The sequence below is a fragment of the Oncorhynchus mykiss genome, chromosome 17 (genome assembly GCF_057628025.1).
Source record: "Oncorhynchus mykiss isolate SJ-2025 chromosome 17, ASM5762802v1, whole genome shotgun sequence".
Classification (NCBI taxonomy): Eukaryota; Metazoa; Chordata; class Actinopteri; order Salmoniformes; family Salmonidae; genus Oncorhynchus; species Oncorhynchus mykiss.
In genome coordinates this window covers 24225001-24249550 of record NC_143038.1, presented here as the reverse complement: position 1 = coordinate 24249550, position 24550 = coordinate 24225001, and the positions used below count along the sequence as shown (strand labels likewise).

General features: G+C 44.2%; 1 protein-coding gene across 30 annotated transcripts in view; it reads left to right on the top strand.

The window, feature by feature from the left end:
* chd6 (chromodomain helicase DNA binding protein 6) overlaps positions 1–24550 on the top strand; it is a 108013-nt gene that overhangs the window by 61900 nt on the left and 21563 nt on the right. For 9 of the 30 annotated variants that reach the window (XM_090205113.1, XM_090205109.1, XM_090205111.1 and 6 more), the window contains exons 21-34: positions 2090–2292; positions 2750–2949; positions 3379–3541; positions 3894–3983; positions 5710–5813; positions 7810–7939; positions 8215–8290; positions 8387–8441; positions 8761–9070; positions 9489–9742; positions 11143–13146; positions 13314–13465; positions 23326–23544; positions 23702–24274. In XM_090205113.1, the coding sequence (XP_090061239.1) occupies positions 2090–2292; positions 2750–2949; positions 3379–3541; positions 3894–3983; positions 5710–5813; positions 7810–7939; positions 8215–8290; positions 8387–8441; positions 8761–9070; positions 9489–9742; positions 11143–13146; positions 13314–13465; positions 23326–23544; positions 23702–24274 (4533 nt within the window). The remainder of the gene's footprint in view (positions 1–2089; positions 2293–2749; positions 2950–3378; positions 3542–3893; positions 3984–5709; positions 5814–7809; positions 7940–8214; positions 8291–8386; positions 8442–8760; positions 9071–9488; positions 9743–11142; positions 13147–13313; positions 13466–23325; positions 23545–23701; positions 24275–24550) is intronic. The other 21 variants (XM_090205121.1, XM_090205120.1, XM_090205107.1 and 18 more) reach the window with 9 other exon arrangements.

Genomic DNA, 24550 nt, shown 5'->3' with positions numbered 1-24550 from the left:
TGTACCCAAGTTAAACAATTTAAAGGCAATGCTACCATATATTAATTGAGTGCATGAACATTTCTGACCCACTGGGAATGTGATGAAAGAAATAAAAGCTTAAATAAATAATTCTCTACTATTATTTTGACATTTCCCATTCTTCAAATAAGGTGGTGATCCTAACTGACCTAAGACCCGGAATTCTTACTAGGATTAAATGTCAGGAATTGTGAAAAACTGAGTTTAAATGCATTTGGCTAAGGTATACAGTGCCTTGCGAAAGTATTCGGCCCCCTTGAACTTTGCGACCTTTTGCCACATTTCAGGCTTCAAACATAAAGATATAAAACTGTATTTTTTTGTGAAGAATCAACAACAAGTGGGACACAATCATGAAGTGGAACGACATTTATTGGATATTTCAAACTTTTTAACAAATCAAAAACTGAAAAATTGGGCGTGCTAAATTATTCAGCCCCCTTAAGTTAATACTTTGTAGCGCCACCTTTTGCTGCGATTACAGCTGTAAGTCGCTTGGGGTATGTCTATCAGTTTTGCTCATCGAGAGACTGACATTTTTTCCCATTCCTCCTTGCAAAACAGCTCGAGCTCAGTGAGGTTGGATGGAGAGCATTTGTGAACAGCAGTTTTCAGTTCTTTCCACAGATTCTCGATTGGATTCAGGTCTGGACTTTGACTTGGCCATTCTAACACCTGGATATGTTTATTTTTGAACCATTCCATTGTAGATTTTGCTTTATGTTTTGGATCATTGTCTTGTTGGAAGACAAATCTCCGTCCCAGTCTCAGGTCTTTTGCAGACTCCATCAGGTTTTCTTCCAGAATGGTCCTGTATTTGGCTCCATCCATCTTCCCATCAATTTTAACCATCTTCCCTGTCCCTGCTGAAGAAAAGCAGGCCCAAACCATGATGCTGCCACCACCATGTTTGACAGTGGGGATGGTGTGTTCAGCTGTGTTGCTTTTACGCCAAACATAACGTTTTGCATTGTTGCCAAAAAGGTCAATTTTGGTTTCATCTGACCAGAGCACCTTCTTCCACATGTTTGGTGTGTCTCCCAGGTGGCTTGTGGCAAACTTTAAACAACAATTTTTATGGATATCTTTAAGAAATGGCTTTCTTCTTGCCACTCTTCCATAAAGGCCAGATTTGTGCAATATACAACTGATTGTTGTCCTATGGACAGAGTCTCCCACCTCAGCTGTAGATCTCTGCAGTTCATCCAGAGTGATCATGGGCCTCTTGGCTGCATCTCTGATCAGTCTTCTCCTTGTATGAGCTGAAAGTTTAGAGGGATGGCCAGGTCTTGGTAGATTTGCAGTGGTCTGATACTCCTTCCATTTCAATATTATCGCTTGCACAGTGCTCCTTGGGATGTTTAAAGCTTGGGAAATCTTTTTGTATCCAAATCCGGCTTTAAACTTCTTCACAACAGTATCTCGGACCTGCCTGGTGTGTTCCTTGTTCTTCATGATGCTCTTTGCGCTTTTAACGGACCTCTGAGACTATCACAGTGCAGGTGCATTTATACGGAGACTTGATTACACACAGGTGGATTGTATTTATCATCATTAGTCATTTAGGTCAACATTGGATCATTCAGAGATCCTCACTGAACTTCTGGAGAGAGTTTGCTGCACTGAAAGTAAAGGGGCTGAATAGTTTTGCACGCCCAATTGTTCAGTTTTTGATTTGTTAAAAAAGTTTGAAATATCCAATAAATGTCGTTCTACTTCATGATTGTGTCCCACTTGTTGTTGATTCTTCACAAAAAAATACAGTTTTATATCTTTATGTTTGAAGCCTGAAATGTGGCAAAAGGTCGCAAAGTTCAAGGGGGCCGAATACTTTCGCAAGGCACTGTATGTGAACTTCAGACTTCAACTGTATGTTAATCAAAATAAATAAGGGTCCAGAGTAACGCTGAGATCCTCCAGTTTTATTTGAGACGACTGTACAATCATCGAGATTCATTGTCGGATCCGACAGCAGATCTCTTTGTTTCTTGGGACCTACAACTAGCATCTCTGTAGTAAGCCTGCAGTAAAAGCCTACATCTGAACCTCTATCCCCCGTCTGTGACAGGAGAGCCTGGTGATTGACACGCCTCGTGTGAGGAAGCAGACACGCCACTACAACTCGTTCGAGGATGACGAGCTGATGGAGTTCTCAGAGCTGGACAGCGACTCAGAAGAGAGGCCCTGTCGCACCCGCCGCCTCAGCGAGAGGAACAGACACTACCTCCGCGCTGAGTGCTTCCGCGTCGAGAAGAACCTGCTCATATTCGGGTCAGATTTACCGCCTCTTACATTTCTCAGTTATACTTTCAATAGCCTTTCTACTGTGCCATGCCATAAAAATGATTGTGCCTTATGTCTGTACCTCAAATTGTACCTTTATAGTAAGCAGTCTTACTAATTACTGCAGAGTTACACCAGTGCACCAGTGTTTCCCAAACATCTCAAGTAACCCCCAATAAGTAACGTTTATTTGATGTGTTCTGGTGCTAGCACACCTGATTCAATTGGTCAACTAATGAAGGGCTTGGTGATTAATTGACAAATTAGTTGTGGAATACATCAAATATGTAGCACTGGCTGGGAGTACTTGAGGAGAGGTTTGGGAAGCACTGCAGTAGGCTACATGAGAGTACAGTATTTAGGTATTGTATCCAACTGACTGACACTAGTATGGTGTATCGGTCCTCATGCCACCCGCTCCATCTCTCTGTGTGTGCTCACACAGCTGGGGTCGCTGGAAGGACATCCTGACCCACGGGCGCTTCAAGTGGCAACTGGCCGAATGTGACATTGAGGTGCTGTGCCGGTCGCTGCTGGTCTACTGCGTGCGCCACTACAAGGGCGACGACAAGATCAAGAGCTTTATCTGGGACCTCATCACACCCGCCAAGGATGGCCATAAACAGGACTTGCAGAACCACTCTGGTGAGAGACTCACTAACATCCCTTTGATACAAGCTGCCATTCACTCATTCAGATTTGGAGTGGGGGGAAAGAGGACAGGCAATATGGCTAGTTATGTTGACAACACTCAAATGAATAAACAAGCTCTGAAAAGCAACTCGTAGTGCCAGAGTTTGGCATAATGGTCTAGAAAGCTGACTCCAGACCATGCATGGCCCCCTGCGATGGGGGTTTGAATCCACACGCAGTATCTTGTACTACATCTTGTATCTACTCCATCTTCCCTTAGCATAAAAAAAAGCTATCCTCACCCTTGTCCGATGGTTTCCTATGGTCTCCAAATGACTGTATCCATAGCTCCAACTCTGATCCCAAAGTCTGTGCTTTAATTTGGACTGGTGTGCAGTAAGGTGATTACTTGGTATCGTTCAAATCCAACCTTTCCACAAGCAGGTCTGTCGGCCCCAGTGCCCAGGGGACGCAAGGGTAAGAAATTAAAGAACCAGCTGAGTGTGCCTGAGATGAAGCATGCAGACTGGCTGGTCAACTGCAACCCAGAGGTGGTGCTGCATGACGACAGCTACAAGAAACACCTCAAACAGCACTGCAACAAGTGAGTCCCCCATTCCTCACTTTCAGCTGTTGGTGAACAGTCATGTTCTCCTCTATGAAGAATGGGATTTCTAAGGTAGCTAAAGCTTACAAAACCTACATAATCTAGTTTTGTTTGAAATGATGATTTTAGGTGCTGAAGCCTGAGGAGTAAACGGCTGGATTTACTAAGCTTTTGCAGCTTTTCTTTACAAATGAAGACAGTTTCATGTTTTCGTTTTGTTTGTTTTATGTCTTCCTAAAAACAGGGGAAAATGCTTTGCAGCTCCACTGGCCCTAAGTGGTTTGGTGTTTATTGAAAAAGAGACTGATGACTGGTCTATGTGTTGTGTTATGTGCCTTGTTGTGCCAAGGGTACTTCTGAGGGTGAGGATGCTGTACTACCTGAAGGCAGAGGTCCTGGGAGAGGCTGCTGCCCAGTTCCTGGAGGGTATTCCTGCCAGGTACAAAGTGCACCACGAGGGCACCCATTAATCATACCACCTACTTACAGTGCCTTGCGAAAGTATTCGGCCCCCTTGAACTTTGCGACCTTTTGCCACATTTCAGGCTTCAAACATAAAGATATAAAACTGTATTTTTTTGTGAAGAATCAACAACAAGTGGGACACAATCATGAAGTGGAACGACATTTATTGGATATTTCAAACTTTTTAACAAATCAAAAACTGAAAAATTGGGCGTGCTAAATTATTCAGCCCCCTTAAGTTAATACTTTGTAGCGCCACCTTTTGCTGCGATTACAGCTGTAAGTCGCTTGGGGTATGTCTCTATTAGTTTTGCACATCGAGAGACTGACATTTTTCCCATTCCTCCTTGCAAAACAGCTCGAGCTCAGTGAGGTTGGATGGAGAGCATTTGTGAACAGCAGTTTTCAGTTCTTTCCACAGATTCTCGATTGGATTCAGGTCTGGACTTTGACTTGGCCATTCTAACACCTGGATATGTTTATTTTTGAACCATTCCATTGTAGATTTTGCTTTATGTTTTGGATCATTGTCTTGTTGGAAGACAAATCTCCGTCCCAGTCTCAGGTCTTTTGCAGACTCCATCAGGTTTTCTTCCAGAATGGTCCTGTATTTGGCTCCATCCATTTTCCCATCAATTTTAACCATCTTCCCTGTCCCTGCTGAAGAAAAGCAGGCCCAAACCATGATGCTGCCACCACCATGTTTGACAGTGGGGATGGTGTGTTCAGCTGTGTTGCTTTTACGCCAAACATAACGTTTTGCATTGTTGCCAAAAAGTTCAATTTTGGTTTCATCTGACCAGAGCACCTTCTTCCACATGTTTGGTGTGTCTCCCAGGTGGCTTGTGGCAAACTTTAAACAACACTTTTTATGGATATCTTTAAGAAATGGCTTTCTTCTTGCCACTCTTCCATAAAGGCCAGATTTGTGCAATATACGACTGATTGTTGTCCTATGGACAGAGTCTCCCACCTCAGCTGTAGATCTCTGCAGTTCATCCAGAGTGATCATGGGCCTCTTGGCTGCATATCTGATCAGTCTTCTCCTTGTATGAGCTGAAAGTTTAGAGGGACGGCCAGGTCTTGGTAGATTTGCAGTGGTCTGATACTCCTTCCATTTCAATATTATCGCTTGCACAGTGCTCCTTGGGATGTTTAAAGCTTGGGAAATCTTTTTGTATCCAAATCCGGCTTTAAACTTCTTCACAACAGTATCTCGGACCTGCCTGGTGTGTTCCTTGTTCTTCATGATGCTCTCTGCGCTTTTAACGGACCTCTGAGACTATCACAGTGCAGGTGCATTTATATGGAGTCTTGATTACACACAGGTGAATTGTATTTATCATCATTAGTCATTTAGGTCAACATTGGATCATTCAGAGATCCTCACTGAACTTCTGGAGAGAGTTTGCTGCACTGAAAGTAAAGGGGCTGAATAATTTTGCACGCCCAATTTTTCAGTTTTTGATTTGTTAAAAAAGTTTAAAATATCCAATAAATGTCGTTCCACTTCATGATTGTGTCCCACTTGCTGTTGATTCTTCACAAAAAAATACAGTTTTATATCTTTATGTTTGAAGCCTGAAATGTGGCAAAAGGTCGCAAAGTTCAAGGGGGCCGAATACTTTCGCAAGGCACTGTATCTAGGTCCGGGAAACCAGACTAAAGTTAATGCTGATTTGTGTGTGTGATCTGTGCAGTAAACTGGAGGTGGCACTGCCTGACATCGACTACATCGAGATCCCAGCAGGCTGGTGGGATGCAGAGGCAGATAAGTCTCTCCTCATAGGGGTACACAAACACGGTAATCCTCTAGTCTAGGGTCTCCTGTTTGTCAGACCCTCATGGCTCTTACTATACAATCCAATTTTATGTACGTTGAACAAAAATATAAATGCAACATGTAACAATTTCAAAGATTTTACTGAGTTACATTTCACAAAGAAATAAGTCAATTGAACTCAATTCATTAGGCCCTAATCTATGGATTTCACGACTGTGAATAAAGATATGCATCTGTTGGTCACAGATACCTTAAAAAAAAGGGGCGTGAATCAGAAAACCAGTCCGTATCTGGTGTGACCACCATTTCCCTCATGCAGCGCGACACATCTCCTTCGCATAGAGTTGATCAGGCTGTTGATTGTGGCCTGTGGAATGTTGTCCAACTCTTCAATGTCTGTGCGAAGTTGTTGGATATTGCCGGGAACTTGAACACGCCGTCGTACACGTCGATCCAGACAGCATCTAAAACATGCTCAGTGGGTGACATGTCTGGTGGTTATGCAGGCCATGGAAAAACTGGGACATTTTCAGCTTCCAGGAATTGTGTACAGATCCTTGCAACGTGGGGCTGTGCATTATCATGCTGACACGAGATGATGGTGGTGGATGAATGGCATGATAATGGGCCTCAGGATCTCGTCAGGTATTCAAATTGCAATCAATAAAATGCAATTGTAGCTTTTGCCTGCCCACACCTGCCCATACCATAACCCCACTGCCACCATGGGGCACTCTGTTCACAATGTTGACATCAGAAAACCGCACGCCTTCTGCCATCTGAAGTCAGTTACAACGCTGAACTGCAGTCAGGTCAAGACCCTGGTGAGGACGACGAGCACAGATGAGCTTCCCTGATACGGTTTTGACAGTGTGTAGAAATTCTTCAGTTGTGCAAACCCACCATTTCATCAGCTGTCCGGGTGGCTGGTCTCAGACGATTCCGCTAGTGAAGAAGCCGGATGTGGAGGTCCTGGGCTGGCGTGGTCTGTGGTTGTGATGCCGGTTGGACGTACTGCCAAATTCTCTAAAACGACATTGTGGTAGAATGTAAAATGTTCATTCTCTGGCAACAGCTCTGATTGACACTCCTGCAGTCAGCATGCCAACTGCACGCTCCCTCAAAACGTAAGACATCTGTGGCATTGTGTTGTGTGACAAAACTGCACATTTTAGAGTGGCCTTTAATTGTCTCCAATAAAAGGCCAGGTTCACCTATGTAATGATTATGCTGTTTAATGAGCTTCCTGATATGTCATACCTGTCAGGTGGATAGAGAAATACTCACTAACATGGAGGTAAACGAATTTGTGCACAAGCGTAAGCTTTTTCCGCGTATGGGACATTCATGGAATCTTTTATTTCAGCTCATGAAACATGGGACCAACACTTTGCTTGTTGTGTATATATTTTGGGTCGGTGTATTTTATGTTCCAGTATATTGAAGTCATGGTTTAGCGATTTCAGATCATACATCAACCTTGGTTCTAGAGAATTTCAGGGTGTGCAAGCTTTTTTGTTCGAGGACAGCACTAAAACATCTTATTTAACTAATCAAGGTCCTGATGATCATTGGATTAGAGTCCGCTTTTAAAGGCATGCTCCGGAACTTTGGCGACTATGAAGTATTTTTTAAACCTCCCACTTTGGGCTGTGTGTCAATGTGTAAGTCGTACATGCATAATCTATGAGCAGAATTACTAGTTTGACAGTGACTGTTTTTCTGTAAGCTGTGCTTTTCCCTACATTTTCCCAAATTGGGCCAGCCCCCTAGCGATTGGAGTTCCAGCCAATGATCTTCAGCCCCTCGCCATTTGAATGACAGCTAGCAAAATGCACACACAGCAGAGCGAGAGTAATGATGTGGTGCACATATGTGATGTAGCCTACCACATATCCCAGTCACTAGTCATTGATAAATTGATTATACATTTTACATGAATAGTAGATTTAAGTCTAAAGCCACTGCCGTCATCACCATCGGCGCTCAGTAAACCTGGCACCTGGTGTCTCCTCAGGGTACGAGCGGTACAACGCCATGCGGGCCGACCCAGAGCTGTGTTTCTTGGAGAGGGTGGGCATGCCTGATGTCACAGCGCTCTCAGCCGAGCAGAGTGGAGGAGAGGTGATGGCTGACCTCACTGACAGGCAAGAACCACCTCCGCCTTACCGTAGGGCACAAGTCTTATTTGTAGGATGGCTTACAGTAATATGAACATCCGCAGTACCGAATCTCAGGTGCTGTGTATGAATGTGAATGTCAACCAATGTCTGCATGCCTCAAAATGTAATGTATCAGCAATACCTAAAATCTAGTTTCCCTAAATACATCAATAAATCCTGCGTGGTCAAGCTGACTCTGGTGATATAAGTGTAAGTGATATCATTTTATGGTCTTTATCTTAATTGTTGGTTCTTTTTAGTAATTGCAAAAGTGATGACGTGAAAGACGATCCTGAAAGCAAGCAAGAGGAGGGAGTGGAAAGGGTTGATAATAAGGTATGGACTCTCGAGTGACTCAGCTAAAGGAAAATTAAGGATTCGGTATCTGAAAAGGTTGAGTTGTGAAGTTAACATTTATTTTTGCTCCAAAAGGATGAAACCAGCTCCAGCAATGATGCAATGGACAAGCATGACATTGTTGTTCAAGGTAAGTGTTCAGCTAACTTTGAACTTGTCTTTTCGAATAAAATGTCTTACAAACTGGAGAATCTGTGAATGCATATAGATTATCGGGGTTTTACCAACTCCAAGTTCCACCTCAATCATTTTCTGCAGGTGTCACGTGGGTTAATTTTCAAGTAGATTGCCTTCAGGGGAAGTGTAATTTTGTCAAAACTTTGTTTTATTTCACCTAACATTCAGTCATAAAAGCAGATTTCCCATCTCAAAAATGGCTATAAAAGTTACTATATAATGCATGTAAATATATGTAAACAAAGCTTTGATCTGATTCTGTTACTTTCCAGACATAGGACACAGGGTCCAGGAGGGCTTTGGCCAGGAAGAATTGGGCCAGGAGGGCATGGAGCTGAAGGGTCGCCCTCTGTGGCCCGCCGGCCCTAATCTTACTGCCAGGCTGCGTCGCCTCATCACAGCTTACCAGCGCTTCATGCGGCGCGAGCCCCTGCGTCATGACTTCTTGCTGCCAGGGGCAAGCCCGGGACCGATGTCCTGGCAACTGGGGGAGGAGCTTAGGCACTGCACGGCAACCGCTGCCAAACCTGACCCTCTCTTCCTGGAGTGGCAGAGAAGGTGGGTGATGATGTCAGAGCAAAGGTGGGTGATGTCATTGATCCCCTACATTATGTGCTGCCTCGGTCCCGTTCCCTTTCGGTTCTTTGCCCCTTACCCCCTCTATGTTCACTGATCTGTAAGGCCTGGGTATATCTTAGCAACACGATGACGTCTCCAGCTAGCATTCCTATAAACTAACTTTCACATAGCATATCCTTCAAGATCTGTCAACACCTGCTAGGCAAGGGGATGAAATTGGACTGGTTCCTTGTTTGTGGCCCTAAAAAATTGTGCGTGTCAAAGACAATATAAAAGAAATTAAGAAATGTGACTTCAATGTGTGTTTCTGAAACCAGACTCCTTTTGGCTGAGACCCACAGCTGATGCCTTGGGCAGTCACATGGTCAGTGCATGTCCCCTTTATAAAAGGCTTATGGTAGGCCTGTGTTTTTATGAGCAGGTGGACCCGGCGAGAGCAAGCAGATTTCTACCGCACCGTGTCGTCGTTCGGCGTGGTGTACGACCCGGAGAAGAAAACCTTTGACTGGAGTCAGTTCCGCTCCTTCGCCCGGCTGGAGAGGAAAACGGACGAGAGCCTGGAGAGATACTTCAGCAGCTTTGTGTCCATGTGCCGCACTGCCTGCAGATTGCCCCCCAGGAAGGACGAAGGTAACTACTCCACAGGAGGCAGAGCAAGAGAGCTTGCCCTTAAAGGTACAATAAGTAGGAATTTCATCTGCAAATGTACCCACATTTCTATAATATGTAAATAGTTTATTATTAGTGAATGCTAGGGTTGCAAAATACCAGTAGCTTTCCCAAAATCCCCAAGTTTTCCAAAAAAATCAAGGAATATGCAGGAAATCAGTAATCATCAAATGAGAATTTTTTTAACCCTAGGGAATGTAATAATGTAGTGTAATGTTGTTTTGTTAGATAAATCTTTCTATTTGTTGAAATCTTTTTTTTAAAAAGCATTTTACCTGTCGAGCTAATTGTTTGGTCAGAATCTAGCATGGAAACATTGGAATTTGTAGCTATGCTGACGTTGCCTCCCTTCTGAGGCACATGTTGCTAGACAACCACACTGCACTTAACCAGAGCTGTGCCAACCGTAGCAAAAGCCAATGTGATAACCTTTCTAGTACACTTTTGTGCTATGAAACTAAATAAATAATCTACTTAGAACCACAAAACATATTTTCTACATTCAAAATAGTGTAGTTAGACAAAGCAAGGAAATAATTACATGATGTTGTTTTATTGGTATTTGCAGCTGTTGTGGCTTAGTAGTGCATCCTGCAAGCTTCTACAACATCTTACTCAACCTGTAACCTATACAGGATCCCCCCCCCCCCCCAAGGGATGGTTAAGCTAACCTAGGCTAATGTGATTAGCATGAGGTTGTAAGTAATCTAACTGCACTGTCCAATTTACAGGAGCTATTACAGTGAAAGAATACCATGCTATTGTTTGAGGAGAGTGCACAATTATGAACTTGAAAACATATTAATAAGCCAATAATGCACATTTGGGCAGTCTTGATACAACATTTTCAACAGATATGCAATGTTTCATTGGATTAGTAAAATCTTTGCACATACACTGCTGCCATCTAGGGGACAAAAATTGCACCTGGACTGGAATAAAACATTACAGCCTTTCTCTTGCATTTCAAAGATGATTGTACAAAATAAACTGCATGTTTTTTTCTTTGTATTATCTTTGACCAGATCTGTGTTATGTGCTCCTACATTTAATTTGACATTTCTACAAATTTCTAAGTGTTTCCTTTCAAATTATATGCATACCCTTGCTTCAGGTCCTGAGCTACAGGCAGTTAGATTTGGACATGTCATTTTATGTGAACCTTTTTAAAAAGGGGCATGAATCCTTAAATTAACAAAAGTCTCTGCCAAAGGAAGTTGTGTTAAAAGGATGCTTCACTTCATAGATTTGTTTGCGTATTTTAGCGGTGCTTTCGAAAGCATGGGGAAGATAGGTGGAGGTTAGTAGATTTATGACAGTATTATTTTTACAATGGTAGTGACATTGCAATGGCGTGATTTGAATGATACAATTATATGAAAGTAAGCCCTCCATCTGTCTGTCAGGGCCTCTGGACCACAATCTGTTTGTAGAGCCCATCACGGAGGAGCGAGCAGCACGCACTCTCTACCGCATCGAACTGCTGCGCAAGGTCAGAGAGCAGGTGCTGCGCCACCTGCTGCTGGGCCCACGGCTGCAACTGTGTCGGCCCAGCCTTTACCTGCCCGTGTGGTGGGAGTGTGGCAAACACGACCGCGACCTCCTGATTGGGGCAGCCCGCCACGGTCTTAGCCGCACCGACTACTACATCCTCAACGACCCGCAACTCTCTTTCCTGGAGGCCCACCGCAACTATGTCCAGAAGGAGAATCACAAGGGCTACCATCCTGGGGTGCACCATGCAGGCATGACCCCCTCGCCCCACCACCACCCCTGCTGCCTGTACGAAACGGGCCTCGGCCAATGCCACTCTCCCCAGCCGCCGGAGTACCACCACCCAGCCACCCCCTCCTCCTCCTCGTCGATCCATGCCCATTCTCACCCGCACATCCACGTCCATGGTCACCCGCCAGAGATAGTGGGCACGGATCCCGGGGGCAGCCTAGGTATGGTGTCTGGGCCCAGGGAGAGCTTCCTGGACTGCCCCCCTCTGGATGAGTCCTTAGAATTGGCCTCACTGCAGCAAGAGGGCCTGGCCTCAGATTCCCTCCATTGCAAGTCTGCCAAGGAGGCCTTCAACGGGTTCCCCTTCAACTCAGCGCAGGGTGGCCAGAGCATGCTCAACTCGTATGGTGTGCAGGGGGAGCTGAATGGTGAGCAGTCGACCGAAATGGACCCTATAATCTCGGGCAAGCTGCGCAGCGACGTGTTGGTGGGGGAGCAGGGTTCCTCTGAGGAGACGGGCCTCATGGCGCCCTCACTGGAGCTGGACCAGGAGCTGCAAGCGCCCTGGGAGAGCACGGACCACGCCGGCGCCGCAGACATTTTCAACGACGCTGACCCTATCCTGGGGGCGCCCGCCCTTGAGACGGAGTTCCTGGACCCCGAAGAGCAGCCGGAAGATGGGGGAAGGGAGGACAGAGTAGGGGGAGTGCTTGATGACTGCCTGGGTATCCCCCCCTCCCGGAGCGACCCAGGGGAACCGCTACCCTCCAGTTTTATGCTGTTCAAGGACATCGGCGTGAGCGAGGAGGAGCCTGCTGAGGAGCACACCGACCTCTCCGCAAGCTGCCCTTCACCCTACGTCCCCCCTCCGCCCCTGTCGCTGTCCCATATGACCTTGTACCCCCACCACCAGGGTGATGCCGAGGAGCCAGAGGAGAAGCTGAGCAACTCGGACGCCGTTGCCCACATGCCCAGCTCCAAGGAGAGAGAGGGAGAGGATGATGTGGCCTTTGAGTTTGACAAAGAGATGTCTGTGGACAGTCTGTATCTGGTGGGGCCGGAGCAGGGCCTGGAAGCATCAGGTATATCATGCGAAGACTCTCACCAAGAGGAGCCCTTCGAGGGTGCCTGCGATGGGACGGGAATGGGATCTCCAGTAGAGTCATTTGAGGCTGCTCTAGAGGGGCCAAGGGAAGAGACTTTAGAAAGGGACATGGCCTTAGGGCCAGGGGAGGAGGGGCTTCTAGAAGGGCAGTTTGAAGAACCCTTGGAGATGTCAGCCATGGATCCCCAGGAGGAGGAACCAGTGGAGGGGCCTCTGGAAGACTCTTGTAAAGACCCAGCACCAGAAGAACCTTTCGAAGGGCCATTGGAGGAGTGTTACGACGTAGAACCAGAAGGGGCCTCCGAGGGGCCTGCCGAAGCAGAGAGCACTTTCAGCGAACACACACTACCCACTGTTGATGCAACAGACTCTCTGCCCCCGTCCCCCTCAGTCCCCACGTCCCAGCCTGAGCCACAGATCAAACTGGAGTTCCCTCTGGACCCAGAGAGCTCTGAGAGCAAGTCGGACATCCTGGAGCCTGACAGCACTGTCTTCACGCCCAAACTGGAGCAGACAAAGGGGCTGCTGGAAGTGAAGGACGAGATCGAGGAGAGGCCCCAAAAAAGGGGGGAAACTCCAGGTAACTTACAGCTAGACAGTTGTAAAGATTCAAATATGGTAATTAAATATGGTACAAATTGCTGTGGCTTTTTAGTTTTTTAGCAGTCTTTAAACATGTAGCATTGAAAATGACCTTTCCACGCACCTGTAGTTGAGATCTTGTGTTATGTACTAACCACTCCACAGCCTCCGTGGTGGACAGCTATGTAGAGGTGGCACGGTTTGCAGCCCCCATGTCCATGTGTGAGATGCCTGACAGTCTGCAGGACGCGAGGGAGCCTACCATCGCCCAACTGCTGCAGGAGAAAGCCCTCTACTCCTTCTCTGAGTGGCCAAAGGTATAGTCCCAGGGAGTTGACCCATAAACCACTTTCGAAAGCAGTTTGTTTCATGTTTGCCAAGGCAATCGGTTGTCACTGTCGGGTTACCGTCAGCTGCAAAGCAAGAAGTTAAAAAATATATATATTGATTTTTTTTAACTAATCCTATGCTTAACCATAGCCTTAACCTCATGCTAAACCCTAACCAAAAAGCAGATTTTCTTAATCATAAATTTTCACGAAATGTCGCCAATTTTGACAGCTAGGCCATCAAATCAATCAAATTTTATTTGTCACATGTTTGTAAACAACAGGTTTAAACTAACAGTGAAATGCTTACTTACTGGTCCTTTTCCAACAATACAAAGATATTTTTTTAATTACAAAAATAGAAATTGTGACACAAGGAATAAATACACAGTGAATAACAATAGTGGTGAGTGGCACAGCGGTCTAAGGCACTGCATGTCAGTACTACATACCCTGGTTCGATTCCAGGGTGTATCACAACCGGCCGTGATTGGGAGTCTCATAGGGTGGCGCACAATTAGCCCAGCGTCGTCCAGCTTAGGGTTTGGCCGGGGTAGGCCGTCATTGAAAATAAGAATTTGTTCTTAAATGACTTGCCTAGTTAAATAAAGGTAAAAAATTAAATTTAATAAAAAATAACATGGCTATATACAGGGAGTACCAGGTTGATGTTCAGGGGTACGAGTTAATTGAGGTAGCTAAGTACCAGGGTTTCCGTTAGCCAGCAATTTGCGGCTTTTGGCCCAAAAAATTATAAATGAAAAGCCAATAAAATAAAACTGTTGCATGCCCCGCAAAAAAATCCCATTTCAAAATAATGCATTTTATTAATTGATGGAAAGGCTAGTCGATTTTTATTAAATTGGTCTGTGTGTGTTTTCATTAGTCATCATCTTATTTATCAGTAGTCGTATCTTATTTATCCAACACAACTATCACACGCGCACAGCATACAGATTCTATTTTGAGCGGGATTTCTCCTGCAGCTCCTCAGCTGGTTGCTCCACGAGTAAAACATGTGCTTTTATAAGCCCATTCATTGTCAAACATTTCTAGATGCAATTGCATGTTAAAAACAGTTTTGGGGCACAATTAAAAAGAGCTGCTACTTTTATTTCTCAACTGGTAATTGAAGCACGTTTTTACCATTCAAGTGCAGGCAACAGGCTATCAGCGTGTCACCCACCACTTTAGAATGTGAGCTGGAGGCAGGATGCATTTTGAAAGCATACTTATTTGTTTGAAACCTGATTGCAATTGTTTTGGGGAAGCTTACAATTTATCCTACCATTTCTACCGTTTTGCGTGCCAGTTATGATTGTCATATGCACATTTTCATTGAACAGTTTAATTTCCGTAATGTTTTTGTTTCTCAAAATCATTGTCACGTGGTTAATAATAAAAATCTGAATTAAAATTATAGAAAAGTTAAAAGTCAACTAATGCGAGATCACCAGCCTCTGACATATGGAGACATTGATACACCGTGATCCATTGGTGGCTAAAGAAATGAGCGCATTGAACTCATAGCTTTTAGGCCAATGTAGCAGTATGCTTATAACTTCCATTGCTCTTTCATACCGAGGATTGGTGATCATCGAGGGGGAGATTGTTGGAAAGATTTTTCAAATGCCTTACTGTGAGGAACTAGAGTTTTAATATAGTGCCTTCAGAAAGTATTCAAACTCCTTGACTTATTCCACATTTTTGTTTTTACAGCCTGAATTAAATATGGATTCAATACGCACAATACCGCATAATGCCAAAGTGAAAACATGCTTTTGGTATTGGGAGCAAATGTATTGAAACTGGCCGGCTGGGATGTCCTTGAGCCATCGCTCTCTAATGACTCCTTGTGGCGGATGCATGCTGACTAGGGTCGCCAGGTGTACACTATTTCCTCCGACACATTGGTGCAGCTGGCTTCCGGGTTAAGCGAGCAGTGTGTCAAGAAGCAGTGTGGCTTGGCGAGGTCATGTTTCGGGGGTCACAAGACTCTCGTCCTTCGCATCTCCCGAGTCCGTACGGGAGTCGCTGCGATGGGACAAGATTGTAACTACCAATTGGATATCACGAAAAAGGGGTAATAAATCAAATATAAAAAAATCTTTAAGCTGTGTCAAATTGGTTGTTGATCATTGCTTGACAACCATTTTCAGGTCTTGCCATAGATTTTCAAGTAGGTTTAAGTCAAAACTGTAACTCGGGAACATTCACTGTAGCAACTTCACACCACATACGTCATCCAAGCGCACAACAGAAGAGTGTACTGTCTAGACTCGGTTTGTTGTTTCTATGAAATTGTTTTGATTTACCCCCTAGAGTCGATGTTCGCGCACCCGCAGAAATCTTATTAGTATCATTTAAAAAATCCCCAGAAAAATCTGTTTAAGTGAGAGATGTGTTTTTTTGCATTGGATGTGTCTCAATCCGCCGATGTCACACTTCAAATGGCAAAATTATCCTTGGAATTACCTTCTTAAAACAATTCCATATAGATTTGTAGAACTCCTCCCCCGACTTAGAACAGGGCTTGGACTGTTAACGGTTAAAACATTTTGAATCATAGCAAAAGTTTTTATTGCTATGGATTCCACAATGCAGTTTAAGTTTGTTCCGGATTCCTGTTTAGTACCAGTTAGCTTCTACCTGTCATGAAAACAGAGCAGGCCTATGCTAGCAGCGCTAGCTCACCTGTGTTTTTATCCACAGCTGGGCACAAATGCTTTAGGTGTGAAATTATTTCCACTTAATCACAAGATAAGGTGGAACTGAAAAGTGGACAAGGATTTGTCTGCCCTAAATGCAAGAGATCTTCCGGCTGCTCGCTCAGCTGCGAGAAAAGGATAACCTGCTTTCTAAGTACACCGACCTTGCCCAGGCAAACCAAATCTCCATTATAAATGCCTCCTATAGCAAAGCTGTCGATGAGTCGACGCCGTTGATCTGTCCCAATCCAATGGACAGATGTTAAGCTCAACTCCACGGCCCATGGGAGACTGGATTTTCGCAAGGTCCCGGGAGTCAGCACAGATCCTGGGAGTATGCCACCAGCTGGTGGCCGACCCAGTGGCACCCTCCCCCACAGCCACCACAGTTCAGCAAGCCGCCGACTCAAGACAGGAGGGTCTTGGGCCATCTTCCACCGTCCTGGGGTTTCCGATGCCGTAAACTGTTGCTGGTGCAAAGAGTCGGGCTATCCTGGGTCGAAGCCTCCACCCCCCCCCTGCCCGAGGCAGTCCCATCCCGCTCCCCCTCTTCCTTCCCCATCGGATTCCATCACGAGCACCATCATTGTGGGCAGCTCGATGGTGAGAGATTTTGGCCTGCCTACGGTCTGTGGACCGGCCAAGGTCCACTGTCACCCAGGAGCCTGTGTCCATGACATCAACTCCCTCCTGCTTACAGTTCTGGCCAACTACTCCCATATTGACACCATTATCCCTCATGAGGGTAAAACAACCTTCGCTTTAGGCAATCTGAGGGAGGACTATAAAAAAAAATATTATACACTCTCGCAAGCACAGGGAAGAAAATAATTATCCCTTGCCCGCTATCGAAGTGGTTCGGAACGTTTCAGCCGACTCGTTTTCCTAAACGAGTACTGGGAAACTCTGCAGCAACAAGAATGTCTCCTTTTGTGACAACCTTGATTTTGCTGTGGGAGCAACCATTTCGCTACACCCGCTATAACATCTGCTAAATATGTGTATGTGACCAATCACATTTGATTTGAACATGCACTTTTTAAAAGAGACAGGATTCTCCCTAAACGCAGGGGTTCCAGGATTATTTCCAGCAACATCGCAAGCTGTTTCAGAGACTAACGGACAGTGTCTGGTATTGCTCCAGTCTTCCCTCTCATCATCAGTAACAGAGGACTTGCAAAGTATATCAACACCCATAGAAATGGCACTATAGTTATTGTGGGTAACCTAATTTATGTTCCTCTAACTCCACCTTGTAGTGAGTTTATACAAACTGTCATATCCTACCATTGTGATAGATTGGAGACCGTCAGAAAACGTGGTTATAACATTAATATTCCATTGGTTACCTTGAGGCAAATGCCCCAGGGGTGAAGATGGCACTTTTTAATTCACTTCTCGTGAATGACCTCGTTACTGAGCTCAAAGTTGGATTACATGTTTCTAACTGAAACATGTTTATCTTCAAACTGTAGGGGTGTACTTATTGAAAACCACCCTGGACTACAGCTTGTCCTTCTCCCATCTCCACATAGGAACTCTGGAGCTCTGTCAGTGACCATCAATTTCTTGGTCCCCTCCCTGACCAAGGCCCTTTCCCCCCACAACCAGCTCTAGGAAGAGTCTTGGTGGTTCCAAACTTCTTCCATTTAAGAATGATGTAGGCCGCTGTGTTCTTGGACCTTTCATGCTGCAGAAATGTGTTTTGGTATCCTTCCCCAGATCTGTGCCTCGACACCATCCTGTCTCGGAACTTGCTCTGACATGCACTGTCAACTTTGAGACCTTACATAGACAGGTGTGTGCCTTTCCAAATCATGTCCATTCAATTGAATTTACCACAGGTGGACTCTAATCAAGTTGTAGAAACATCTCAAGGATGATCAATGGAAACAGGATGCACCTGAGCTCAATTTCAAATCTCATAGCAAAGGGTCTGAATATTTATGCAAATAATGTTTAATGCATCTGGAACAATTTGTGTTGTCTGTAGATTTGTGTGTGTGTGTGTGTCTGTAATGTAACAAAATGTGGGACAAGTCAAGAGGTCTGAATACTTTCCGAATGCACTGTATCCTTTATCTGATCACCACTGTGCATTTCTTACTGCCTTGTTAGCACAGGGTAATACTGAATATATTATTAAGAAACGCCATCTTATCTCTGAGGTTGCTACAGATTTTGAGTGCATGAACAATACACCATCACATATTCTGCATTCCTCTTTTGATTATTTAGTTGATAAATGTAATACCAAATGAAGGGCAACCATTGATTGGCATAGCTCCAGTAATGTTTAAAAAGACCACATCCCAATGGAGAGCACCTTCGATGAGTGAAGAAACAAATCAGTTAAAGAGAAATTGCAGAAAGGCAGAGCAGAAGTAGAGAAAGTCAAAGTCGCAGGTCCATTATGATATTCTGGCAATAGAAATGCCAGACGGGCTACTTTTTCTAACTTGATCACTAATAATGAAAATAATTTGAGAGGGCTCTTCTCGACAATTGATGGCCTGATAAATCCTACCCCCGCAAACCTATGTGAACTTTCCTCTTCTCTGAGGCATATTTCTGAAATAAGATTGCAAACATTAGTCAGGGTATCAGTCAAGCAAGAACTGAGACGTTTGATATGTGCCCTAACCTACCACGCAAAGATACTATGGAGTTATTTTCCCTGGTTGACACAGACATGCTCAGGAAAGTGATATCAAACTTAAGCCTTCTGCCTATCCCCACCACCTTCTTCAAAAAAAATTTTACCTGTCAGTTTTTATTCAAAACAGTCTTATTTGAAGAAGTGCAAGCTATTGTTAATCACTCACTTTCCCCGCTGCACTACAAACTGCTATGGTGAAACTCCTTCTGAAGAAAAGTAATCTAGATTCTTAAGATCTTAGCAATTTTGGGCCAATCTCCAACCTTCCATTCTTAAGCAAAATTCTGGAGCAATTGGATTTCAAACAGCTAAATGTTTTCTAAGTGCCAAATGTATTTGAAAAATTCCAATCTGGTTTTCGTGCCCAGCTCAGAGACAGCCTTAGAGAAAGTGAAAACAATCTTAGAGCCAACACATATGCCAAACAGCTCTCTGTCCTTGTACTCTTGGATTTAGGTGCTGCATTTGACTTTGTTCACCATGATGTCCTTCTGGACAGACTGGAGAGGTGGGTCTCCGGTCCAGTTCTAAATTGGTTTAGGACCTATTTTACCAGTCAAATTTTTTGTCACGCATAGTGAACAAACACTACATGGCCAAAAGTATGTGAACACCTGCTTGTCGAACATCTCATTTCAAAATTGTGGACATTAACATGAAGCTGGTTGAGAGAATGCCAATAGTGTGCAAAGCTGTCAAGGCAAAGGGTGGCTACTTTGAAGAATCTAAAATATATTTAGATTTGTTTAACAGTTTTTTGGTTACTACATGATTCCATTTGTGTTATTTTATAGTTTTGATGTCTTCACTATTATTCTACAATGTAGAACATTTTTTTTTTTTAAATAAAGAAAAACCCTTGAATGAGTAGGTGTCCAAACATTTCCCTGGTACTGTGCGGTTTTTAGCTTTGCTTTTCCTTAGGGTTTTTTTGTCTTTCAGTTTTTATTATTCTTTTGTTTTTATCCGCTTATGTTCATTGTGTAGTTAATATTTTTATTTTCATTGTTTTTTTTATCCGTTTTTTCCCGTGAAGCGCATTGCGTTGCATTTATGTCTGAAATGTGCTGATTGTCCTGCTGAAAGGTGAATTATTCTCCCAGTGTTTGGTGGAAAGCCGACTAAACCAGGTCTCTTTTTTGTCCTAAAAAAACTCCCCAGTCCTTATTGATTACAAGTATACCATAGGCATAGGATTACAAATATATATATATATATTTTACCCATTTAGCATTAGGTGCCTTTCTTTGCGAGGCAGTGGTATCTGTGTTTGAAATTCACTGCTCGACTGATGGACCTTACAGATAAGTGTATGTAAAAAATAATGTCAAACACTATTATTGTACACCGAGTTAGTCCATGCAACTAATTAGGTGACTTGTTAAGCACATTTTTACTCCTGAACCTATTTAAGGCTTGCCATGACCAAGGGGTTGAGTACTTATTGACTCAAGACATTTTAGCTATTCATTTTTAATACATTTGTAAAATAAATATTAAAACATAATTACACTTTGACATTACGAGGTATTGTGCGTGTAGGCAAGGGCCCAAAAATCTTATCCATTTTAAATTCAGGCTGTAACACAAGAAAATGTGGAAAAAGTCAAAGGTTGTGTGAATACTTTCTGTGTATTATCATTCGCAATGTAAAAAAAAAAAAAAAGTTCCTACATTTCCACGCAGCAGGCCAGGTACTTCTATGCATGCTCAGGCGCGCACAAGCCCTCAACATTACCAGGACAGAGAAACCAGACACATGCTCATTGCTCACATGGCGCACTCCAAACAAAATACAATTAAAAAAATGTACGAATCTTGTAAGTGATGGTTATCAAATGAGTGTAGCAGGTTCTGAACTCTATAAACAATGAGAATGGTAAATGACTGTAATTAATACATGTATTAACCGAAATTAATGTAACCAAGAGATGAGCAGTACATTTACAAGAGATGAGCAGTACATTTACAGGAGATGAGCAGTACATTTACAAGAGATGAGCAGTACGTTTACAAGAGATGAACAGTACGTTTACAAGAGATGAACAGTACGTTTACAAGAGATGAACAGTACGTTTACAAGAGATGAACAGTACGTTTACAAGAGATGAACAGTACGTTTACTCTTGGATACATACTGTATGTAATCAGGATTTTTTTTTATGATCAAAGGGTAAACAATTCACACAGTGAATGCGCAAGAATTGGCGGAAGACAGCGTAGCCATTCGGAGACAGACTCGCCTATCTTTGCCACACACCCCTCCGCTTCTTGTTTCTGAGTTTATTTTATTTTTTATTTCTACAGGGACATTGCACATTAATCAACATTTCAGTAAAAGTGCCGGTTTTAGCCTGCCGGGTTTATTTTCAACTGCAGTCCCTGAGCAGGTTATTAAAAACAATTACAATAACAATACAGACAAGAGCAGTGAGCACACGCAGAGCAACATACTGTAGGACAAGCAAGACGTAGCATGCAGACAGAGCAACATAGCACAAAAAGGAAAGATTTTAAATTATACTCAAGACACATTATCTTCACCCATATTTTAGATGCTTTCCACTGAAAGCCACAACTCAATAATCAGCTAAACCTATTGTGACCGGCTTGGAATTTTGTGATTTTAGGGTCAAGGCCATTTGGCCTTCAAGAGGTTCCCTATCTGCCCGGGCACCAAGGCCATCTAATAGGGCACGAAGGCCATTAACCAAAATAGCTGATTTGAAAACCAAAAAACAGTAGCTATTCTGCCGTGTGTGCATTGCTGCTCTTATAATGTGAAGAAATAGCCTAATAGTTTTATCAACATTTTAAGCTTAACTTTCTGATCTGTTGCATCAGCCTCAATGCTTTTAAAAGGTTTTTCGATGTACAGTGGTTGTATTAATTTGGGATCTATAGTGTTCCACAACTGTCCCAGAGTATGTTTGGAATATTTATTTGTCGCACAGACGGACAAGCTGACCAATAGAATAGGTCAACTTTTGTACTATGGGGGATAGTAGATTTACATAGTGCTTTTGCTGTTCGTTAGGCCTACTCATCTTGTTAGGTAATGAAAAGTATATGTGGACAATTCTTTTAACATCTTCAATAAGCGCCTCGGGAATTCGATAAGGACACGTGCTGTTGCATCCCCGACGTGTCTGTCTTCACTACTTCAGAGCTGCTACACCTGTGAGAAGGACCCAATCACGTGATGGGCATTTGCTAATAAGAATTGAGATATCTGAGAGAGCCATTTAAGTGAGAGGGAACAATGGGCACTTTGGCCGCAAGGCATGTATTTCGTTAGGGGGAATTACAGAAACCGGGAAATTTTAGGGCTGCCTATTGCCATGTGTGCTGCCCAAATTGCTGGCTTCCCAAATAGGCATAGTCCTACAAGTTTGTGATTTGAAACAAGCCTTATCTCATTTTTAAAAGAAGCTAATGATCCTCGATTCCTCTGTAGCTAAGTTATTCATTTTTTTGAAGTATTTGGAATTATGTTATTTATTTTCTTCCCTATTGGACCTGCCACTATGCCATTTCGTTCCTGTTCTATTTGGTTTTCATAGTAACTTTTTTGCGTTGTCCAGAAGCCAAAGTCACAATCCTAGTCAAAATAGCAACCCATCCTAGTGGTTGCATCTTTAGATTCCCCCTCTTTCTAAGTTTTCATCTCTGTCACATATGGAACCACTATCATTTGCGCTGTTTAGAATGGTGTTTTCCTGCGAATTGCGTTTTGGCAAATGTTTGAAAATGATGCTTTATTGACTCTTTCATTACATGAGTTGCATGTTCTGTTAATATGCATTACCATAATCTAAATGTGATTTCTGTCAATCTGAGCACAATGGGTGGATGCCTAATGGGTTATGCACCCAATGCATATGGGTGTGCAAAATTTCTCAAATGGACGGTAAATTAATATCTTCCCGGTCACATCTGGCACCACGTTTTCCTAATGGAAACCCTGTGATGTACATGCTGCTAGGGTTAAAGCAACTTAACTTCAGGCTAGATAATAGACTGTAGCAACTGTGTGTGTGTGTGTGTGTGTGTGTGTGTGTGTGTGTGTGTGGGGAGTCCGGTGTGTGTGCATAGAGTTATTGCAAAAAAGGGTTAGTGCAGGTAGCCATTCTATTAGCTATTTAGCAGTCTTTTGGCTTGGGGTTAGAGGCAGTTCAGGTTCCAGACTTGGTGCAACAGTATCGCTTGCCGTGGGCAGTACTCACTACCGCCTGTAGCAACTTGCGATCAGGTGCCTTGCAGTTTCCGTAACAAGCGGTGATGCAGCCAGTCAAGATGCTCTCAATGGTGCAGCTGTAGAACCTTTTGAGGATCTGAGGGCCCGTGCCAAATCTGTTCAGCCTCCTGAGGGAGGGAGAAGAGGGGCTGTCGTGCCCTGTTCACAATGTGTGTGTGTGGGCCATATACTGGGAACCAGGGGAATGAGACATGGGGCTTTTTTGTGCAACTTTGCCTTGCAGGATCGGGTGATCATCAACCGCCTGGACAGTATATGTCACGCCATCTTGAAGGGGAAGTGGCCCTCGTCCAGCCAGCAGTATGACTCTCCCAGCTCTCTGGCAAACACCTGTGTGCCCAACAGTGTGCACCAGAGGGCTGGCTTCATCTCAACCAGGGTACAGCCATCCCAGAACCTTAACTTCAACATCCCAGCCCCTTCTGTCACCCGCCTGCCCAAGGTGACTATCCCATGTTCATGCTTTGTCCCTTTCTCACATCATAATTCATAACCATTGTTGTGGAAAATCTTCTTTGATGTTTTTGTGGATATTCACCTTTCTATTGTCAGTATTCGTTAATATTCTTCCATTGTTCTTCCATTTCCATGCCGTTCAGTACAAGCAAAGAGGTGCCGGAGAATGCAGCCCAGGAGGCTGGAGGTTGACATCCTTGCCTCTCTTGCAGGAGAGGCTGGTGGCGCCGCCCTATCTGCCCGAATTAAAGCGGGGTAGGCGGTCGTTTGAGTACGAGGGCGTGGTGCTCAGCAAGCAGTGCCACTCAGGGGAGAAGATGCCCCTAACGGTGCCGCACCGAGGCGGGGCGCTGCTGCTCAACGGCTGGCAGGAGGCGGCCATGGACCTCTCCAAGGCCGGGGATCTGGGCATTGGGGGCGAAGTGGCAGCCACTGTAGACCACATGAGCCACCAGGTCCACCCTAGTTCCCACAAACTGCCTGCCATGGGCGCCATGCAGAGTGTCATTCAGAGTGCCATGCAGGGCTCGGTGGGAGTAGACATGGCCGGGATCCTGCAGGCAGGTCTCATCCACCCCGTCACCGGCCAAATCGTCAATGGCAACCTGAGGCGCGACGATGCCTTCATGCGCCGAAGGCGAGGCAGACGGAGAAACGTGGAGGCTGTTGACATGGGGTTCGTCAAGAGCAGAGGAATGCACGTGCCGGAACAACAGGTTTGCAAAGTCAGAAGTGCTTTTGGTTTTGTGAACAGCAAAAAGGACAGCTTAATGGTACTAGTTTTCTGCCCCTCCTGGTTTTGATGATAATTACTGTGGACCTCTCCCCCTACCAAGTTCAGGGGGAAGGACAATAAAGTTGACTCTTGTGGTTTTGTGCTTGGAGGAGGCAATTCATGTGCATTGGTATGCAAGGTTGTGTCTCTAGAGCTTCATACTAGATTTGAGTGGTGAATCAAGGACATCTGATTATGAGTTCTCATTTTTTTCTCT